At 36.6% G+C, this 18,993-nt stretch overlaps 2 protein-coding genes and 1 long non-coding RNA gene across 18 annotated transcripts in view; 1 reads left to right on the forward strand and 2 right to left on the reverse strand.

Moving 5' to 3' along the window:
• The window catches only part of LOC110835000 (cAMP-dependent protein kinase catalytic subunit PRKX), a 29,583-nt gene extending 27,423 nt beyond the window's left edge, over nucleotides 1-2,160 (reverse strand). For 8 of the 10 annotated variants that reach the window (XM_022074789.2, XM_022074790.2, XM_087349927.1 and 5 more), the window contains exons 1-2: nucleotides 1,864-2,160; nucleotides 413-519 (exon numbers count right to left, since the gene is read on the reverse strand). In XM_022074789.2, coding sequence (XP_021930481.1) covers nucleotides 413-519; nucleotides 1,864-1,902 — 146 coding nt within the window. In that variant the 5' untranslated portion in view covers nucleotides 1,903-2,160. Of the gene's footprint in view, nucleotides 1-412; nucleotides 520-1,433 lie in introns of all 10 variants that reach the window. The other 2 variants (XM_087349934.1, XM_087349933.1) reach the window with 2 other exon arrangements.
• Nucleotides 2,161-2,208: 48 nt separating this feature from the next.
• LOC110835001 (uncharacterized) lies at nucleotides 2,209-16,038 on the forward strand. Of its 5 annotated transcripts, none has more exons than XR_002544753.2 (5): nucleotides 5,077-5,499; nucleotides 5,980-6,059; nucleotides 6,998-7,300; nucleotides 8,306-8,443; nucleotides 14,321-16,038. It is a non-coding gene; the product is annotated as an uncharacterized LOC110835001 (long non-coding RNA). The 5 variants fall into 5 exon arrangements; XR_002544754.2 differs by having other exon boundaries at nucleotides 15,349-16,038; XR_015535396.1 differs by lacking the exons at nucleotides 5,077-5,499; nucleotides 14,321-16,038 and adding an exon at nucleotides 2,209-2,318 and having other exon boundaries at nucleotides 8,306-10,399.
• On the reverse strand, nucleotides 9,290-14,172 carry LOC110835003 (fizzy-related protein homolog). Of its 3 annotated transcripts, XR_015535389.1 has the most exons (5): nucleotides 13,865-14,168; nucleotides 13,418-13,550; nucleotides 12,550-12,711; nucleotides 12,293-12,458; nucleotides 9,290-10,197 (listed from the first exon to the last, which is right to left on the reverse strand). XR_015535389.1 is itself a non-coding variant. In XM_087349926.1 (4 exons), exons 1-3 carry the CDS (start codon nucleotides 14,012-14,014, stop codon nucleotides 12,581-12,583), a joined length of 414 nt encoding a protein of 137 aa, XP_087206052.1. In that variant the 5' UTR covers nucleotides 14,015-14,172; the 3' UTR covers nucleotides 9,290-10,197; nucleotides 12,550-12,580. The 3 variants fall into 3 exon arrangements, 2 of the variants coding, with proteins under 2 accessions (XP_087206052.1, XP_087206051.1); XM_087349926.1 differs by lacking the exon at nucleotides 12,293-12,458 and having other exon boundaries at nucleotides 13,865-14,172; XM_087349925.1 differs by having other exon boundaries at nucleotides 9,290-12,458; nucleotides 13,865-14,082.
• Nucleotides 16,039-18,993: the final 2,955 nt, after the last annotated feature.

Raw genomic sequence — 18,993 nt, forward strand, 5'->3', positions numbered from 1 at the left:
AAACATGCATTCGTAATTAGTTTGTCTAATGTCTGTCATTTCTATTATGAGAGACCTGATCACTGGTTGATTTACGTGGCCATCTGTGAAGTGGGTGTTACAACAGATGTTTAAGACAGATCATCAATAAGGACACATTTCAAACACTTTACTTTCTTATCCCTCATAGTCAATTACAGCCTTGTACAATCTTCAGTTATTACTTGGTTTTGGTCACCAGGCAGTTATTAGACTGCATTTCGTTCAGCACCCTATTTATTTTATTTATTTATTTAGCATGTGCTTCAAGTGTTTGGGCCTGGTTATTAATATTAAAAACAAAACATAGCAACAAACTAATTTCTATAGAAACGTGTTTAAAGGAGCTTGCCCATAACATCTCTTACAACAAACTACAAACTCAATAGCTCACTCGTAAAGCTTCACAAAGTTGTCGCTGTCTTCACCCTCTGATTCAAATGGAGTGACTCCTGTGTGCATCTCATTGACAAGGATATGCAGACTCCACCAGTCAACTGCCTGCAACAAAAACAAATTTCGGGCAACAGATAAAATCAGTCACTTTTCAGTTCTAAAGACTCTTACATGTTCACAAAAATATAAAAAAAACAGATTTTTCAGAATGAACAAAGTGTTGTTAATTTATTGTCTTACGTTTTTATGGGCGATTCCTATGTATGATCTATATGTATATATTTATTTATTTATTCTCCATTTAAGTTTTTCACATTGGTATGAGTTTAGTCCCAACCCAGCAGAGACTGTGCTGAGTTTTTGTATGATTTGCATAGTGAATGCTGCATCAGTACCTTAAAATTGATTTATTAACCATCGTACTAGTTCATGTTACGGTAAAAGTTCTTCTCTACTTTAGTTCAAAATCTCTTCATACATTTCTTTTATTCCATAAATCTCAGTATGTAAGCTGGTAACATATTTTTCCATATTTTGGGGGGTTTTGGAGAAAACATTGATACTCTAAGCTACTTTCCTGTTTGAGCAGCAAGAGGACAGAACTACAGAATAATCACTGGCCAGTTCAGTGTTTGTTCACTACCTGTGTTTAATATGCGATCTGCCAACAAATATTAATCTGTCACAACACAAGATGGCACAAAGTTAACTACATCAAATACAGATAAAATATTCTGCTGCCTGTAATGTGGAGTAACTCCAATATGCATGTTATTATGAGCAGTTGGTAAACAAACACATTTTAAAATAATTTTTCAGTTTGGTCCTTCCATGTGGAGGGGGGGGGGGGGCATTGGCAGAACAACATCTTATCCCCCATGGAGTTTAAATTTGTGGATCCATTCAGTCAGATTATTACATTCTAATGCCTGATTTGTTTACATTAATATAATTGTTGGTTCATTCACATGAAACCATAAAATCATCATTGTCAGATTGTCAATGTATAAGAAACTTACCATGGTATGTCCTTTGCCTTTGATCTCTGAAGCCATGTAGAAAAGCGTGCAGCAGAAGGAATATGCACATTTAAGCCGTTGATAGAAACATCGTTTTACAAATCAATGAAAGCAATTTGAGACACAAAACAACTAGTAACTAACTTCCCAGTAGTTAAACTAAGCTTTTCAATTCCAAAAACCATTGGATACAGATCTCATCCAGTATCATTTTTCTCATGCCTGAAGAATTTATCTTTTTAATATTCCTCTTAATTCTGTATTTCCATCTGCTTCCTTATCTTCTAACTTGGCTCTTTGTAAGTTTATCCCACCAAGACTCTGTACCATACATATTGTAACATCCTTCAGTTCACCAAATTGTCAATACCCTGTGAGCTGTGTTATCCACAAATTTTCTCATAAAATAACATCTTAGTCGTCCTTTTACCTTATCCAACTTAGTTTCCATTAGTCTATCTTCTAACATTGGTAATTTATGTTTATATTATTTGTTTATTTATGGTGAAAAACCATACGAATTGCACACAGATGTACTACAATTAAAAGGGTTCTGTGCTTCTGAGTTCTGCTCCTCAAATTCTGAGAACATCAAACGAATGTTAGTTGCACTTTCCATTCAATATTGGTCTAAGACACACAATCTGATCACGGATAAATAAATTTTAACAACTGAAATACGTCAGACAAAGCGTACTGACAGTCATAACCTAGTGGAATGTCACAGAAGTTTAGAACAGTCCAGTCTCTCTGTATGTTTTTTATTTCTTTGACACGATATTTTCTCTGATGTGCCCTACCTATCGTTGACGAGTTGCTGTAATGTTCGTTGACATTTCAAGAGTGATTTTCAGCTTTAAAATAGAACGGCAGTGTAAAAAATTTGTAAGCTGAGATTTAAAAACTATAGTTTACTTGGGAGAGAGTTAAATATATATGTATTAAAGAATAGTAAAGTGGGACAGTAAAGTACTTCACGGACCCTGGTGTTGGATGTTCTTTTTTATGAACGACTATGACTTTGGTTCGCTGTCTTAAAAGCAAGTTCCTAGTTACGTGTATTTTTTACTTGCACATTAAAATACTTAGAAGTACCATACAAAATACCATTAATAAATAATGCATCTGTTAACTGAGAGCATCACCTTTATCTGCATGGGATATGTGGTACTATCAAAGGCACGTGGTACGCATATTGGGCCAATCTGGATTTCACCAGCAGGCCCTGTCTGAAATTATATTTGTGTTCCTTTATGCGTACCTCCAGAGGTCTGCTGGTTTCGCCGATATACCATCTACCGCAGTCACAAGGGATCCCGTACACACACTGCCTAGTCTGTCTCTCGACTGTTCTGGGTCTCATGGACATCAATAAACCACGGAGAGTGTGACCGGTTTTAAAGATTGTCCTGATGTTTTATCGGTTCCCAATTCTTCTAAATTTCTCAGAGACACCTCTGACATATGGGATAGCCGCCGTACCCAGAGGCGTTCTGTCAGGAGAAGGCCGGATGTTTTTTTTCGGACTTAATAACAGATTCAATTAACTGTCGGGGATACCCATTCAGAGATAGATCATGTTTGATGTTCTGAATTTCTCTGTTAAAATTGTTTTTCTCTGGACATATGATGTATGCTCTATTGACCAGACTGTAAACCACTCCCCACGTTAAAAGGGGAACCAGCAGACCTCTGGAGGTACGCTTAAAGGAACACAAATATAATTTCAGACAGGGCCTGCTGGAGAAATCCAGATTGGCCCAACATGCGTACGAAGAAGATCATCATGTCTGTTGGGATGGAGCCAGAGTATTATTAACAGAACCCAATACCATCTACAGAAAATACAAGGAGGCGACACACATGGCACTACTCGCCAACCCTATCAGCCAGCCTAGTTTGGATTTATCTCCTATTTGGATACCTGTAATCTCCGAAGAAATACAAGTTGGGCATTGAGTTTCGAATTAATATTCATGTGTATTTATTCCCACCTTTTGTGAGTTTTTGTTTTTGGCTTTATCGTGTTTATGAATTTTGATTTCTACATACTATTCGTTTACGTCCCACGGATGGATGGTGTGGTAATGCCTTTTTATTCCGGGACTTTCACTTTTTTACTTTGTCCGGAGATAGGGATTAGCTCTATCTAGTGGGTCCAACTGTGTAGGAATCTGAAGACGGAGATAGAGTCCAATCTCCGAAACGTCGTTTTACGTTTTATATTTACTAGACGATGGATAATATCCAAGAAAATTTGTATTCAATTGACTCTTCACCATCGCCAAGAAATGTTGGCTTGCAACTGAAGGCAATGCCGTTAGAAAGTGCTTTGCAAACCCAACAGCACATCCAAACATATTTGACTAGAGCTCGATTGCAGCACCTTGGGCATCAGCTTCCTCGTCAGGACACACGTTGGAAACAAATTCCAGTTCCGACTCCTTCGCCATATAGATTCTATGAGTTTGACTTCAGGGTTCGCAAATATCCAATCACCCAATCAAGATACAAACTTTACTTCTGCTCAAGAGTACTCAGAGCAGTCTCACTCCAATGATTCATCATCGGACTACATTATTGCGCGTGCCATGTACTTTACCTTTAATAATAACAACAACGATTAACCATCTTCTGAAAAATTATGTTGTAGGAACAAATGAAATAAACAGTTAAAAATGTACAAAGAATAATTTTTGTTACCTTACTTTACGAAGTCCTTCGGTGATTCGTAAATAGCTTCACAAACTTCTGGAATAAAACTAGAAATTGTTGATTTCCCAAGTCTAAAAATATGTTGCAGGGTTCTTAAGCTGCATCCCGTTGCAAGCAAGTACAGCGTGGTTTGAAGTTTCGTTTTTGCTAGAATTGCACTGCGCATATGAGTATCTCTTCGTTGAATTCGAGCTTTAACATTGTTTTACAAGAAATCGAAATTAGTTTCAGACATCCTGAGTGTGTCTTCTGCTGGATCTTCTAATTCTAGTTCTCTGAGAAGACAACATGAAGCCCCCAATAAATCTCTTCTACTAATCCACTTTCTAACCCACAGTCGCTTTCGTTCGTATGAAATTTCTTCTTCAATTTCCTCTAATATAAAATTGGCAAGGTTTCTGATACCATTATTTATAACTGCACGGTGTCGTCTGTCCATCTTGCATGAATTCAAACGCTCAACTGTACTAGTCCGGACACATTAAAAGCGACTAAACCATTTTAGTGTTAGTTACTACTAGCTACTCGACTAAATTACTGGCTGTGTGTGAACAAGCCTTTACTGAACACCAGTTCACTAACTGTCACTTAATTTTTTTGTTGGACTACATCACTGCAGGAAAGTTGTAGAGATTACAGTTTCAGCTGTTAACTGTGTACAAACCTTTACAGCAAGCATGTCAAACTCAAAGGCTAACACGGGCCAAATAAACAAGGTTCAAGTTTATGTGGGCCGCAAAAAAAATCAATTTTAATAGAAACGTAGGTTTATTTCGAAAAGTATAGTATAAAAAAAAGAAGAACAATAACAATGATAAAATTAATGTTTTCTTCCTGACACTTGGCATCTCTTCTCTGCTACTATCTTTCCTACTTCGGGGGAAATCTTGTTCGCAGTGATTACTTTCAAAACTAACCCAAGGTGAATGTCAGTAATTCTGGATCTGACAGGAGACTTATTTCCTTTCATAATTGTAAATAACTGCTCACACCGATAAGTACTTCCAAACATGGAAATAATTTCATATGCGAATTTTCGAGTATTTTCAAACCTGGCAGGTAAATATTTGTAAAATCCAGGCACGCCAACTTCACTGAATTTTGCCTTCAAATTAAGTTACGAAATTTTTATTAAAACGTTTCTTACATATCGTTATATTGGCTGGGCCGCAAAAATATTCGTTTTGGGCCGCGAGTATGATATGCTTGCTTTACAGTAATGAACAGCTGATATCTAACTGTAAAATTCATAAACTCAGCCAAATCTTACATACAATTCTTGTATCAAATTATCGGAGATCTTTCCTTTTTTCAAGAATTCATAACAGATGACTGAAAAAAGTCATAAAAGGTACAGATTTTGTTATCCCTAAATTAAGGCTATTGAAAATGTATTTTCCAGCAGTATCTATCTTTCTGTGATGGCTGACCATGTTCTTGAATATCTTCTCAGAACAGTGGTCTGGCAAAAGTGAAGTGATATCAATGCTTAATTGTTACCCTGATATTTTATCAATAATCCTCTGTGTAATGTTTTGAATAATTCATGATTGAGTACAATATCCTCAGTGACACTGTTCAACATTATGGATGCTTTCAAGGGCATAATCGCTAAGACCAAGATGGAGACAGGATACACATTAACCTATATGTTAGATAAACAGGTTGTGAGGATAGGTGATGAACTTAACTGGCTTTGAACTGCTTCCAGTGGCAATCTTCAGTGTTACCAGTCCTCAATGTTTTGCTTGTAGTACCACATATAGTGAGTAGCATCTTTGTGTCTCAAGTCCTATCACACGTAACTTATTTAAAAATGTTGTTTTCTCAGCAGGATAAACTAACATACTTTTTCTGCAGTACACCACAATACATGGACCCTGAAACAGTGGGGGGACAGGACACATCATGGTAAGTATTCCATTCCATGAAGATGTAAAAATAATGATTTTGTAGTTTCATGTAACTGAACCACCAGTATGATTCCTGAAACTGGTGCAGTCACCTGCCTGGTATCTGAAGGAATAGCTAATGCATATTTGTAAGAAAGTGGAATTTAAATTACAAGCACTGGAGAGACACTGAAGTACTCAGTAACACTTATTAATTCTTTGTCTGTTTGTATGCTGTCATAAGATAAAGTAGCTGTAAATGTTTATGTTGCCTCCATTATCCTTCAAAACTTTCAAGATATTAACGTCTAATACATAAACTGAAATTTAAATGTTAAATATAGTGTGGCATTCACTTTTTGTACTAAAGTACACATCAACATTTTCAACAACTTGTTTTAACAAGATATGTGTTTCAGCTTGCAGCAGTGTAATAAATACACGTCAAAGTCATTAAAAACACAGGCACCTTAGCAACTAAAATTTGCAGAAATACTCCTGCTACCTTGTTTATTTTTGTTAGATGTCTGTCTGTTTATTTGTCCACCTGGAAGAACCCGGGATCGGATTTTAATTATATTTGTTAATATTGCTAACTCATTTTTTGAGGTCATAAATGTCAAATGTAAATACAGTATGATTTTGTAATATTAATTGAAAAGTGAAGTTAAGAAAGTGACTTTTAACTTATGAATAAAAAATGTACAAGGAAAACCATAGGAAAACTCAGCATAGTTTTGTCTGACTACAATACCTGTGTCATCTTGATTTATGAAGAAAGCAGCTCTTTATTCTTAGAAATGTTGCATTTAAAATTGGATGCAAGAAATAAACAGCTCTATTTGTTCATATCCTTATTTCCCTGTTTCTGGAGGCCCTTTTGAGCATCTGTGAGGGAAGGTGTGGAGAAATGAAAGTGACTGATTGCAGCTGCTGCTCTAATTTGAATTGTTGCAGACAGCTGATTGGTGAAGCCTTGGTGTTTTGGTGTGTGAAATATTGTCAAGGGCTATGCCTTTTGAAGTAAAAGGAGAAAACAACCAGCAGACGATATTTAAGTGAGTCTCGGAAATCAAGAGGCATCTATTCTACACCAAGTTCTTTTCCCACATCCGTTACCATACAATATAAATATTTCAGTTCTAAACTGCCTTGTTCATGGATCTAATGCAGTAGAGTCCTGATTATCAAATCTAAACAGGATGGAAGGATGGTCAGATAATTAAAAATGTCAGATAATTCAGAAGACTGAAGAAAAACGTGAGTGTAACACTGCTAACACCAAATTCTTTCCAAAACCAATAATGAAGGCACTCTAAAGAAACTGATTTCACAAAATGTAGGAGCTTTTTCAGGAAGTGTGATTCATTCTGCTACATACTGAGTTGATAGCTGATAAAATGGAGCATTCTGACATGGCATGTTGATAAAAGGGAATGTCAGATAACCGAAGGTCAGATAATTGGGGCCCTACTGTGTTAATAAGAAAACCTAGTGCACAGTTTCAGTAAAGTTTTTTTGATTATGTTTTCTTCTTTTGATTTTTTTAACTTAAGTAAATAAATAAAAAGTTTGGTTTACATTCCCAGCAGCAAGCTATCCATAGGTTGGGGTGAGTGTTCAGGGCCCCACATTTTGACATAATGATGTATGATATATTTAATGCTGATTGACAAATTAAGCACCCTATAGAAAGAAAATTAACCCAAAGTATATTGGTTTAATTATAATCTTAGGATAGTGATAAGAATGCTTATTACAATGTAAGTAAAGTAAAGTAAAGTAAAGTAAAACTTACAAGATATCTGATCTGATTTTTCTTTCCTCTACAAATCTTATGGAATAGCCCCACATAGACTGCTTCACCCAGGCCCTTTGCCCCTATGGGAATGGCTCCTCCTAATGGAACATCTTGTGTACAATAAATCTTGAAACACTGGCAGTAGTTAAGTAGTAAAATTACATTAGGAGGCATAGGAAGACACTGCAAAACTTAGTGACAGGTCAAAATTTTAGAAGAAACCTCTCAGTACATGACCAGACAACTTGAAACTTCCCTCCCAGTAAATGTGACATTGCAAAACACTTATATATTGCTCTACAGTTTATATCCACACAGAAGACTTCATTTCATGATCCTTGTATGCACTTTCTTGACAATTGAAGGTCTTTTAAACTGAGGTGTTCTCACGTCTGCTTTGCCAGGTGCCAATCTGCAGTAAGCACTCTGTTCTGTACCATTAATGCTTTTGTTTTATATTACAGGACACCATGTGGGATGATATCAGGGCAAGGGTAGTACTTCTGCCCTAATTACTTCTTCTGGATCACAGCATCATTGTCGATGATGATGAAGACCAGTTACCAGGCACTCAGTGTCACAAGGCTGATCACACTTTCTAGGTCAGCACAAGTATTTTGCAAAGTTCTAGTATGTGTTGCATCAGAATAGTTTTTGTCTGGTCTTTCTGTTACTTTTATAGCAGGTGCTGAAACTGAGGGGCATGTTGCCTTCATGTTACATAATATTATAAATTTTGCTGTTCTGATTAGGCCTTGGCTGATATTTGTGCTCTGTAACTGTGGTATGGTGCACAGAGTGAGATTCAACATTCACACTGCCATATTCATTAACTTGGTTCATGCATATAAACAGCAGGTATTAGCAAAATAATGGTCATGCAGACAGTGATAACAGTAACATAATGGGTTATTAACACCTTGAAGTACAGTCTTTTCTAGAAGCTGAGAATTTGCTCAGCTAGTCAAGAAATTTGCCATGTCTAACATTTTATAACATACTAGAACTTTTACAGTGAGTAGGTCATAGCACTCCGCCCATTCTGTGTTTGGACATCCTCTCATTCCGCAGGGGACAACCTGTGCCATGGTGGCATGGGATCCACTTAACATGTTGAAAATGTTTAAACTTACCTTTTAAGAAGGTAGCTGCCCTGTGGGTTGTAATGCTATCATGTGGTAGAAGATTACAGACATTTCAGAAGTGCTTACTACCTCCATCATCAGGGAGATTATGTTTGAGGCAGCAAGTACCTCTGAAATGTGGGTCAACTTCTGCCAGACTACATGGCGCAGCAAACCACACGGAACATATCTTCATATTCATTGCTGTGAGGACCTGAAATTATATGTTAATAAATCTGTGTTGATAATGTGGATTACTGTGAGGTGAGTGAGGTCCGATGATAGACACTGAGATAGGCTGTGTTGAACATTCAGAGTCAAATACAACAGAGATAGCTGTTTAATTTGTATAAGCCTAGTCTCTGTTTTACAGTGAAGATACAAGTTTATAATCTTGTTGCCAGAGACATAACATTTTTCTTATCTTATAAACACTGGAGTAAGGACATTTCAGTACATATGAATTTGCCTGCTTACGTGCGACTTCTGTAATATGTATCGCAGAGTTTCTCACTTGTGTCACCTCCTCTGGATGAAATCCACTAGCAGCACCCAAACGCAGTGATAATACATGGCCTACATTAGTTTCTGAGTTTGTATCTGATATATCCATTACAAATTATAAAGTTAAGGAATGGTGCTTTTTATTTCTGCCTCACACAATCAGTGATATTTTATTGCTTATCCTTAAAAAATAGACAAGAAAATAACAAGCTACTTATTAGATAAATAACTATAGGCTTCGTCCAAATTTAACCATTTTTAGGCTCTACCAAAAAGTGTTTTATGAAATGGATTATATGTTGGCAAGTGTAATTTTGCTTGTCTCTCACAATATACAGCAATGAACAAAATTGTATGATGTTAAAAATATTACATTTACAGATTAAGATACATCTCGGTCATATTTGCCAACCTTGAATTTATTCCCCAAAACAAAATTCCATCATGGCAGGCTGTATTCATCAACTGACCTTAGACAAAGTCCACAGCTGCTTGGGTCGTGTCACAGCTCTGGTGGTTAGTTGCCAGGTTCTCAATGTGGGAGCCTGGGTTGACACTCAAGGAAGTCCATGTTGGATTTGGTGGGCAAAATGACACTGGCACACACTCATCTCAGAACTCTTTGGTTCCCTCGGACACTAGATTATTATTGTCCATTGCTCTGCATTATTTGTGGGCTGTATTATCAGGTTTCTGTCAGATGCATTTCCAGACAGGCAGTTGCCTCCCTTCATAATAATAACAATAATGCAGAATGTTGCAATATTAAAATTAAAACATTGCACATTTAAAATCAATAATTTAAAATATTAAATAGTCTATGGGTTGTATAAAATCTGTTGTTGCCATGTGTAATGTAGCTTTGATGTGTTACTTTATCAATGCTAAAAGAAAACTTGGGACCAAATATACTTTACATGGAGAGTTGAATGTTTATTATTATGGGGTGACCATTTATTATTTATTATTGTAATTTATGTTTAGTGTTTGCTGGTATAAAGTTCTCCCTCTGGGCCCACTGTGGGTTGTGATTATCAGAGATGCACCCATGTTCTAGTTGTGTGTTAACTGCTCTGGCATACTGTGATAATTGGCCAGTTCCTGGTTTCCTGACTCGTGTTCTACCTTAATCCTACAAACTTTTTGCAATAATCATTTGACAGTGTCCATAACAAATACTAACTAGCCATGTGGAGGGTCACACCAGTGCACTGATAAAAGTAATTCTGCAAACCCTCCCTCACTGGGAGAGAATGCAATTTTAGTGCAGCCGAGAAGAAGTTAAGCAGTTTACCCAAAGTCATACTAAGTGTTTTTATAAATTACAGTGAGGTAATGGAGTGAATAAAAGACCAGGGAACAGGTGTATTGCCACACATTTTGTTTGGCTCTTCTGCTCCATTTTCTTATTTGAAAGTCACTTCTGATTGGTGTTCAGTGTTTAGGGGGTGTTAACACTGAAGCAATGAAACTCAACCAAAACAGGTCACACTGGACAATAAATGGCTCACAAGAACACATTCCTGCTTGTGGAAATGCAGTTTTTATGACAGTATGGATGTTGGCTTTGCCATTTATAGACTTGTTACCTAGCAGTTGCTACTGCACACTTCAGCAAATGAATGAGCTTTGCTGAACACATTCCAAAAGTGAAGAGTCTCACCCCTCACAATTGCTTCTCCATCAGGAGACAGTAAGACAGTGCACTCTATATGAATGGCCAGTGAGATTTGCAACCTGTATCAGGCTAGGATATTTCCACACGAGTATCTGGTGTTGAGAGTAGCCATGGGTGCTAACCTACAACACTATTAAATTTCCATAAGAAATGGAAAAAAGTAACAGTCTGTAATTACTTCTAATGATATAACATCAACACCAAATACCATGAAAATTTGTCAGCCATTTTCAATTAATAGATAAGGGTGTCAACAATGACAGCATAGCAAGTGATGACATCATCATTTATTGCAGAGGATAATTAATGGGGTCACTGTGGATTGTAATCCAGCTACCTCACAACTTGTAGCATGTTATGTTGGTATTACAGATTGCAAAGTACAATTATGGAGTAGCCTCAAACAGCATAATTTCCATTCCAAACATCAAGAAAATCTATTCAGTCATTCTAGAGTTATATGTGAATGAATGGACAAAGAAAACTTATTAGGTGCTCTGCAGGGACACAAACATGTCTAGAAAATATGTACTGGTACATTATATGCAGCAAAGGTATTCTAGAAAAAGGAAAATTCAGTTCTACATCCTTTTAAATGTGGCTGGTTACTAATATCTCCAGGGATGATCTTTCCAGACCTCTGCCAACCCTGGGCAAGTTTAGAATCTCCTGTTCAGGTGGGAGCAACCACAGGACAGATTCCATTACACCAACCAAAAAGGGGCCTACAGTTTAATGTGTGCTCTGAACCACAGTGGGGCCTGGCATACTTCATTTTCCCAAGGTTTTATTTTTGGAAAATTCAAAACTTCAGTTTGTGAGTAGAATCTGTGAAAAGTGGATGAATGAAAATCCTGTTCATTCCTCTGTAAAATACAAGTATTAACCTAATGAAACCATAGAATGTTAAGCTGACCCGTTTATACTGCCAACATTGAGTAAAGGTAAGGAATTGTCCCAAGTGGAGATGACTTCACAGTTTTAATTTTATGGTTACATTAAGTGCATTCTTCATCCAAGTACAAATGATTTTATAAATTCTGTCTGCAGCAAATGGAATTTGTGGATTAGATTTTGGGGTGTTAACACATTCACAATATATATTTCAGTTTAATCAGATAGGTAACAAACACTTCACTCACTACCTGTAAAGTTTGTCCCGCTACGTGCCATACAGGCGCTTGGGGTGAGTGGAGGTATAGCTCCTCTCTTTCTTGACCTCGGCACTAGATAGGGGTGAGTGGTCGGCATCACGACCCGGCCGGCTTTACCCCCGGGAAAGGACCCCGGTACCCATTGTAAAGGAGGTGCCTGTACCAAATATAAAATAGAATTCCTACTTCTATCAGCATTATCATTCCAAGTACAAACTGCAGACCACACCAATATGCAAAGAACTTACCAATTCAGAGGAATGTTTTGACCAGGTAAGATTACAGACGAGATTCAGTGTCTACACAATGCATTGGTTGGCCTGTGAGTGTGTTCCAGAAACGAATATATCGATCAGCTGTAGCTCCACCACTAGCCAAGAGTCCATGATGATGCGGGGACCATGCAATAGCTGTAAAATAAAATTTGAGTACATTAATAAATTGTGTCCAAATGATCAGTATGATGCATCATGCTGCATAGAATATTAAAATAAACAAAGAGAATGGCTGAGGCAGAGATGAGAAATGTGAATAAATTTACTTTGCAAATTATAAATGCTGCGCAGAACAGTGAAATCAATGACATCCAAAGAATATGAGCACCATATTGGAGAAACCATGAACTTGTATCAGTTATATTTTGCTCTTCTGAATTTTCTGTTTCAGCAGAGCACACAGTAAAGGGAAATTAAATACAGTGTTTATAGATAACTACTCTGGTTTAAAATTGTATTAACAAACAGATAAAAGAAGATTTGGCATATTTCAATCAATGCTGTAGACATGGCATGTTGGCATTTAACAATATTTTCTCCTATTGTTTTCAATTAACCTCTTCCATGATCAATATATTTTTTAATATGATCTAAAAACATCATTTGCTTTTTATTTCACATTTGGAATATATCCACAAAAATGATGGTGTAAATAACTGTAATTAATGGAAGGCAGACAGAAGTCACATATGGGCATAATTATGATGCTTCCATCACTTCTGGTTTTAAGTGCTTGATTTTTGTTGCAGCACAGAGTGCACAAACACATGGTAATATAAAAACAATATTTACTCACTTCATAGAATCTCATTTCAATCTGTTATAAATGGCGATAACAAACCTTTCACTGCTGCCAAATGCTCAGTGTAAGTCTGGACAGGTGAAAGCGAATGCAGATTCCAAACATGGAGGCGATTGTCGTTGCCACCAGAGGCCAGGCTCTGGTTGTCTGGAGACCACTTCAAGCCACAAACCTTTGAACAAAAGATACTTATAGTAATTCAAATTAATGACAATAGATTTTAAAACATATTCTTAACCAGCAACAATAATAGAATTATTTCAGGTGAGATTTGAGTTTCTCACAGTTGTGAACATGTTGATGCTGTTCCTCTGGCTTGTGATGTGGAGATATATTGTCTTTATCTTAGGAGCTGAAGATGGAGACTATATGTATCTCTAAAACTCTGGTATCTATGTAAGTCCACATGGTGTCACGATCCAGAAAAACAACAACTATTTTGTAGTAATAACAAAATTCATAACACTTAAATACTTCTCTACTAACCTCTTGTCGATGGCCAACCAATCTTCTCTCTGTCACAAGACTAGGAGTTCTGACATCACGTTGTAAGATAAGTCGATCACGACTTCCTGATGAGAGAACATCACCATTCCAAGCAAGTGCTCCAACTCTGGCTGACTGGCCCAGCAGCATATTAACTTGTTTATTTACAGCAACGTCCCAGACTTGCACGTAGCCATGATGTGTGCCAACTGCTACCAAATTTCCCTACAAATGCAACACAACAGGTCATAAATGTGTCCAATAATAAGAGCCATTCCTAAATTATGTTAGATGTGATATGATGGGTTATCTGTTCGGTAACATTTCCTGGTCAGAATATGTAATTTCTTACCTACTATCTACAGTTGCTGAAGAATATGACCATAATACTTCAGTTATATAAGATTATGACATCGTGGTACATCAGAATACAGACAAATACATTTTTGATCGTAGGTCTTCATGACTGGAGTAGCCTATATGACGCCTTCAGACCTGCGTGTATCTGCAATGTTTGCCGAATGATGGTTAACATTAAACAATTGACTTGGCTCTCACCCAAAACCTGAAGTTACACAGACAAATACATGTTTCCTGAAATAAATACAGCTACCTCTCAACAAAAATCTGTATAAGACAAATCACTTGGCAGGCTGAGGACACAGTTTTTTTTCTGCTTTCCTCCAGAAGGTTTGTAACAATAAATCCAAATTTCCATTTTTTTTTTATGCAAAGAACAGTGAGCTTTAGAAATCCCAAGATGTTTCCTTTGTACTGATATAGAACATAAAATAAAGAGCAGAAAGAACCCATTGAATGGTGTTAGTAGCTGACACTGATTCAAGATGTATACAAGACAACTAGAGCAGAACTGCAGGAAGAACAAGAGGCCAGTATTGGGAAAAGTCAAAATGGGGACTTTGGAAAGTTCATAGACTTACTGGGCATGACACAGGCCTGAGGAAAGCAGACATCTTAGTGCAGTTTTATTCATTGCTCTTTACAATATTCCATTATAATTTTCAGGTGTATGTATTTACCAGTATTGACCCAGTAAAGGTTATTATTATCAATCTGTTCTGCTAAGTACCATGTTGGCAGTTGGGGGTGGGGGAGGCAAAGCAATATCCCTGTATTTCTGTATTTTCCATCAGAGTAAACTTCTAAACCAATGTTTTTATTACTTCTAGTACTTGCTTCTTGAAGAACCTTTGTCACCTCACATTAGGTTTCAGAATTGAATAATGTGATAGGACTCGTTGGATGTGTGGTTGGTCAGCACATCAGAAGACAAAGATCTATGCCTCCAGTAGGATTCACACTATTGATCCCAATATCCAAGTGGTCAAGATCCATACCTAGACTGTGTGACCACTGCCATCAGTACACAGAAGTAACTGTTTGATAATGCACAGAAATCATATGATGCCATTTTTAGAGAAATGAAGTAAAAAATAATAATTTCTTACAATCTTGGATTTCAGATTTGGGTAGTTGGAGCAATAGTACTTGCTTGAATATACAATTCTTAAGGATAGATAACCCAGTAATAAGACACTTAATAATTACTTGAGAACTAGGAAATTGATCATTGGAACTTTCAAGTATTTTTTCTTACTTGTGAAGTGAGACCAGCTGCCTCAAGAGAAGTCAAGTTGTATTATGGTTTAAATATGCTGTTATTAAAAGTTACATATAATTTGAATTGCCCTATAGCTTTGCTTGTAAATGTTCATCTACAAGGGCTGTCCCTTAAATTGTCAGGGCATAAATAACCCAAGAAGTGATATCCCATGGCTGAAATTGAAATATATATTATATGTGTTTAAATTCCATTTAAACATTTTTAATTTGTGTCTGGGTCATCTGTGCAGTATTCAATAATTTCGTATATTCAAATGGATTATGAATGTTAATATTGACACTCAGGTGCGTGTCTCCTGGTTGTATTTTTTCATAATTCAATGCTTTAAAAAATTCCAAAGAACACTATTTCTGTACACAGCATAGAAACAGACTGCCATGAATGTTACTGATCTAGGTATGGAAACAATTGCCTTTTTTCAAGACTTGTGCACAATACTGCAATATTGTTGTGCTAATTTGTGAATTGAAATAGTTCTTTAATTGTGTATAATATGAACAATTAAATGCTTACTGGGGCTGTATGGTCACATGTGGAGCAACTTAACCTATCACATCCTAAATATATATATAAAGTAAATATACTTTCTTCCCTTCCCTGTGGTTGTGAACCAGTTTGCATTTGTGTTTATTAGGTCACTGTTCACCTAGAAGCAAACATCACAGATAAAATTAAATACCAGATGTTATAACCTACAAACTCAAAACCACTAACAGAAAGTCAGTAACAACAGACAGCTCAGAAAATTGTAAAGTGTCTTGTCTGGATAGTGAATGGATATCCTGGAACCAAACCAGAAATGGACATAGGTCTGTCATGAATACAGGCAGTGCTTATAGGGTGCCAAATAAGATGTGTCAGCCTGACACACATTTTGCTTAGAAAGATACATGGAAGATGCTGTTACCTATTTTACTTTTGGTAATATCCTGGAATTCTCCTAGAAATAGAAAAAAATTAAGTGAGAAAAGCTATCTCCAAATATGACTTGAACCGAATACCTTCAAAATGTGAGTCTGACTTGGTGTAGTAACCATATCTTCATCCGGGAATAACTAGATTACTCCAAACAGGAGATTAATAAATTTTGAATAAGAAAGGAACATGAACACTTCTTTATTCAAATAAATTTACTGACACAAAACATTTTGTTTTAACTCAGTGTATTTTTGTGTTGTGACCAGGAAGCTACAATGTAAATAGATGTATGATACTACCACCCAGGTCCTTTCCCAGGATACTTGCTTTTTTGAGGTCTGGTCCCTGGCAACTGTTCTAGGAGGTTTGCGCCATGGGCCACCAAGTCTGGTCACTTGTGTTTCCATCATCCTGGTTGCACATGAGTGCAAAAATGAACTGTCATTGCTGGATATGTAGCTCAACAATATTATGGGATAAATCATCATGTAAAAATGGCCTTGGTTCACATCATTGGAACATCAATGTACCCCAAAGAGTATACCATTCCAAACATATTTTTAAGTTTGTTTGTTAAGATAAATAATCACTTATCAGTATGTAATGTAGTAATATCATGAAGTCATGGGTGGCAATAATGATTCCATATGCTGAAATGGCCACCGATTAACCTTTCAAAATTGACTGAACCAATGGGAGTGACACTTAATTTCATCTTGACTAAAGTTTAAACACATAACTTATAGCGTGACATTAACTTACACAGTTTTTAAAAATTAAATAAAAAACCAAATCCTTACAGAATTCCTAGATCATGTTACAGTTGTGCTAAAAGTTTAACTTTCTTACTACCATAAAGACCAAGGTTTGATTCCTGGTAAAGACAGGGATTTTTGTGTTTGTTATCACATCTAGGCTGACCCTGAATTTCATACAGCCTCCTGTAGAATTGATTAGTATCTTATGCTCTTTCTCAACTGGCCAGAACATAAAGCTGATCACTTATCTACCTAATTTAGGATTGTGTGGTGTTCTACCTCCTTCCCTCATATATCATCATGTGGTGATTAACCTTTTATATGTAGTTCTGGAAGAGGGGGGAAAATCCTATATAATAAGGCTGCTGGACAGACTTTAACTCTGGGATTTATGATTTAGCAGTTTTTAGTGTAGTGCATGGTCAGCTGGGCAGAACATAAACCTTGACACAATTGATCAAGGTTAATGAACCTAGAGGACAGCTTTACCATTTACTTCCATTAACATTACTTTGTGGAGCCACATCTCTGAACTTGGGAACTGTTAGAATTTACAATGTATGTTTTCTCTTCTCTTATGTCATTTCCTAGAAAATCTGTTTGTCACTTGTCTTTTTTTCTTCTTCAAAAATCAACTTATTTATACTTCACAAGAAAGGTAACATAGTGTATCTTCTGTTCATGTTGAATTCCTGCTAACTCCTATTTTCCACAATCTGAGTGATTCTGATTTTAGCATTTATTTTCTCAGTTCTTACCCGTCCCATAAATTGTATTCCCTTTAACCTTCAAGAGATTGTTATCCTTTAATATATTGTTTCTGTAAGTATTTGTTACTGTTTTACTAGCTTAATGCTGTATCTGGTCTCTTTCTATTTATCCTGCTGTTACATTTTTTCCCCATTTTGCTTCAAATTATGTCACCTTAACAAACATTTCTCCCTTTTGTTTGTTTCTTGTGAGTAGTGTCCAAATTACCTATTTTCATTCCCATTCCAATGAATTTATTTTTTTTCTAATTAGCTTAGCAACTGAAACACCTTGATACACGTTTACAAAAATATTAATGCATGTAAACAGTACAACACTTTGTACTGTAAGTGTCCATTCATTGTGATAAAACTAAAGTAAGTTTGTCCCGCTACGTGCCATACAGGCGCTTGGGGTGAGTGGTCAGCATCACGCCCCCCCGGTACCCATTGTAGAGGAGGCTTGGTGGGCCCCACAGCTGGTCTGGACACAGAGGCTAGAGGAAAAATCCTCTGCCCCCGTCGGGGATCGAACCCCAGTTGTCCAGCCCGTAGCTAGTCACTATACTGACTGAGCTATCCCGGCTCATATTGTGATAACACTATGAAAACTAATCTGAATTTTTGTGGGTAAAGAACACTCTTGAATTGAGAAAATAAATCGTAAACCATTATCTGCCATATCTGACTGCAGTGATGGATTTTTTTTTTTTTTTGGAAGACAACAGAATCCTCTGTGTGTCTATTTATATACTGGAATGTTGCTGTAAGGACTTTCCAGTGCATCTGGGTTTCTGTAATTCAGTACACAACCACCTCAGAAAAGTTTTCTGTTATCACTATAGTCCACTTCTACTGTTATATCAGCTGTTCATGTCTTGCAATTGAAGGGCCCAGTGCAAAAATGTGATGGCTCTAGGTTCGACTGAAATTGTTTCTTCATGCATAAAAAGATCACTTAATGTACGAGTGGAAGAACAGCGTGACTCAAATCATTAGTTATGTGAAAATGAATGCCATATTGAGGTTTAAGTAACAGTTTGAGTTTATTAACATGTT

This window comes from Zootermopsis nevadensis, unplaced genomic scaffold (genome assembly GCF_977971745.1).
Source record: "Zootermopsis nevadensis isolate Lab colony 2312 unplaced genomic scaffold, Znev_1.0 Znev_ptg000016l, whole genome shotgun sequence".
NCBI lineage: Eukaryota > Metazoa > Arthropoda > Insecta > Blattodea > Termopsidae > Zootermopsis > Zootermopsis nevadensis.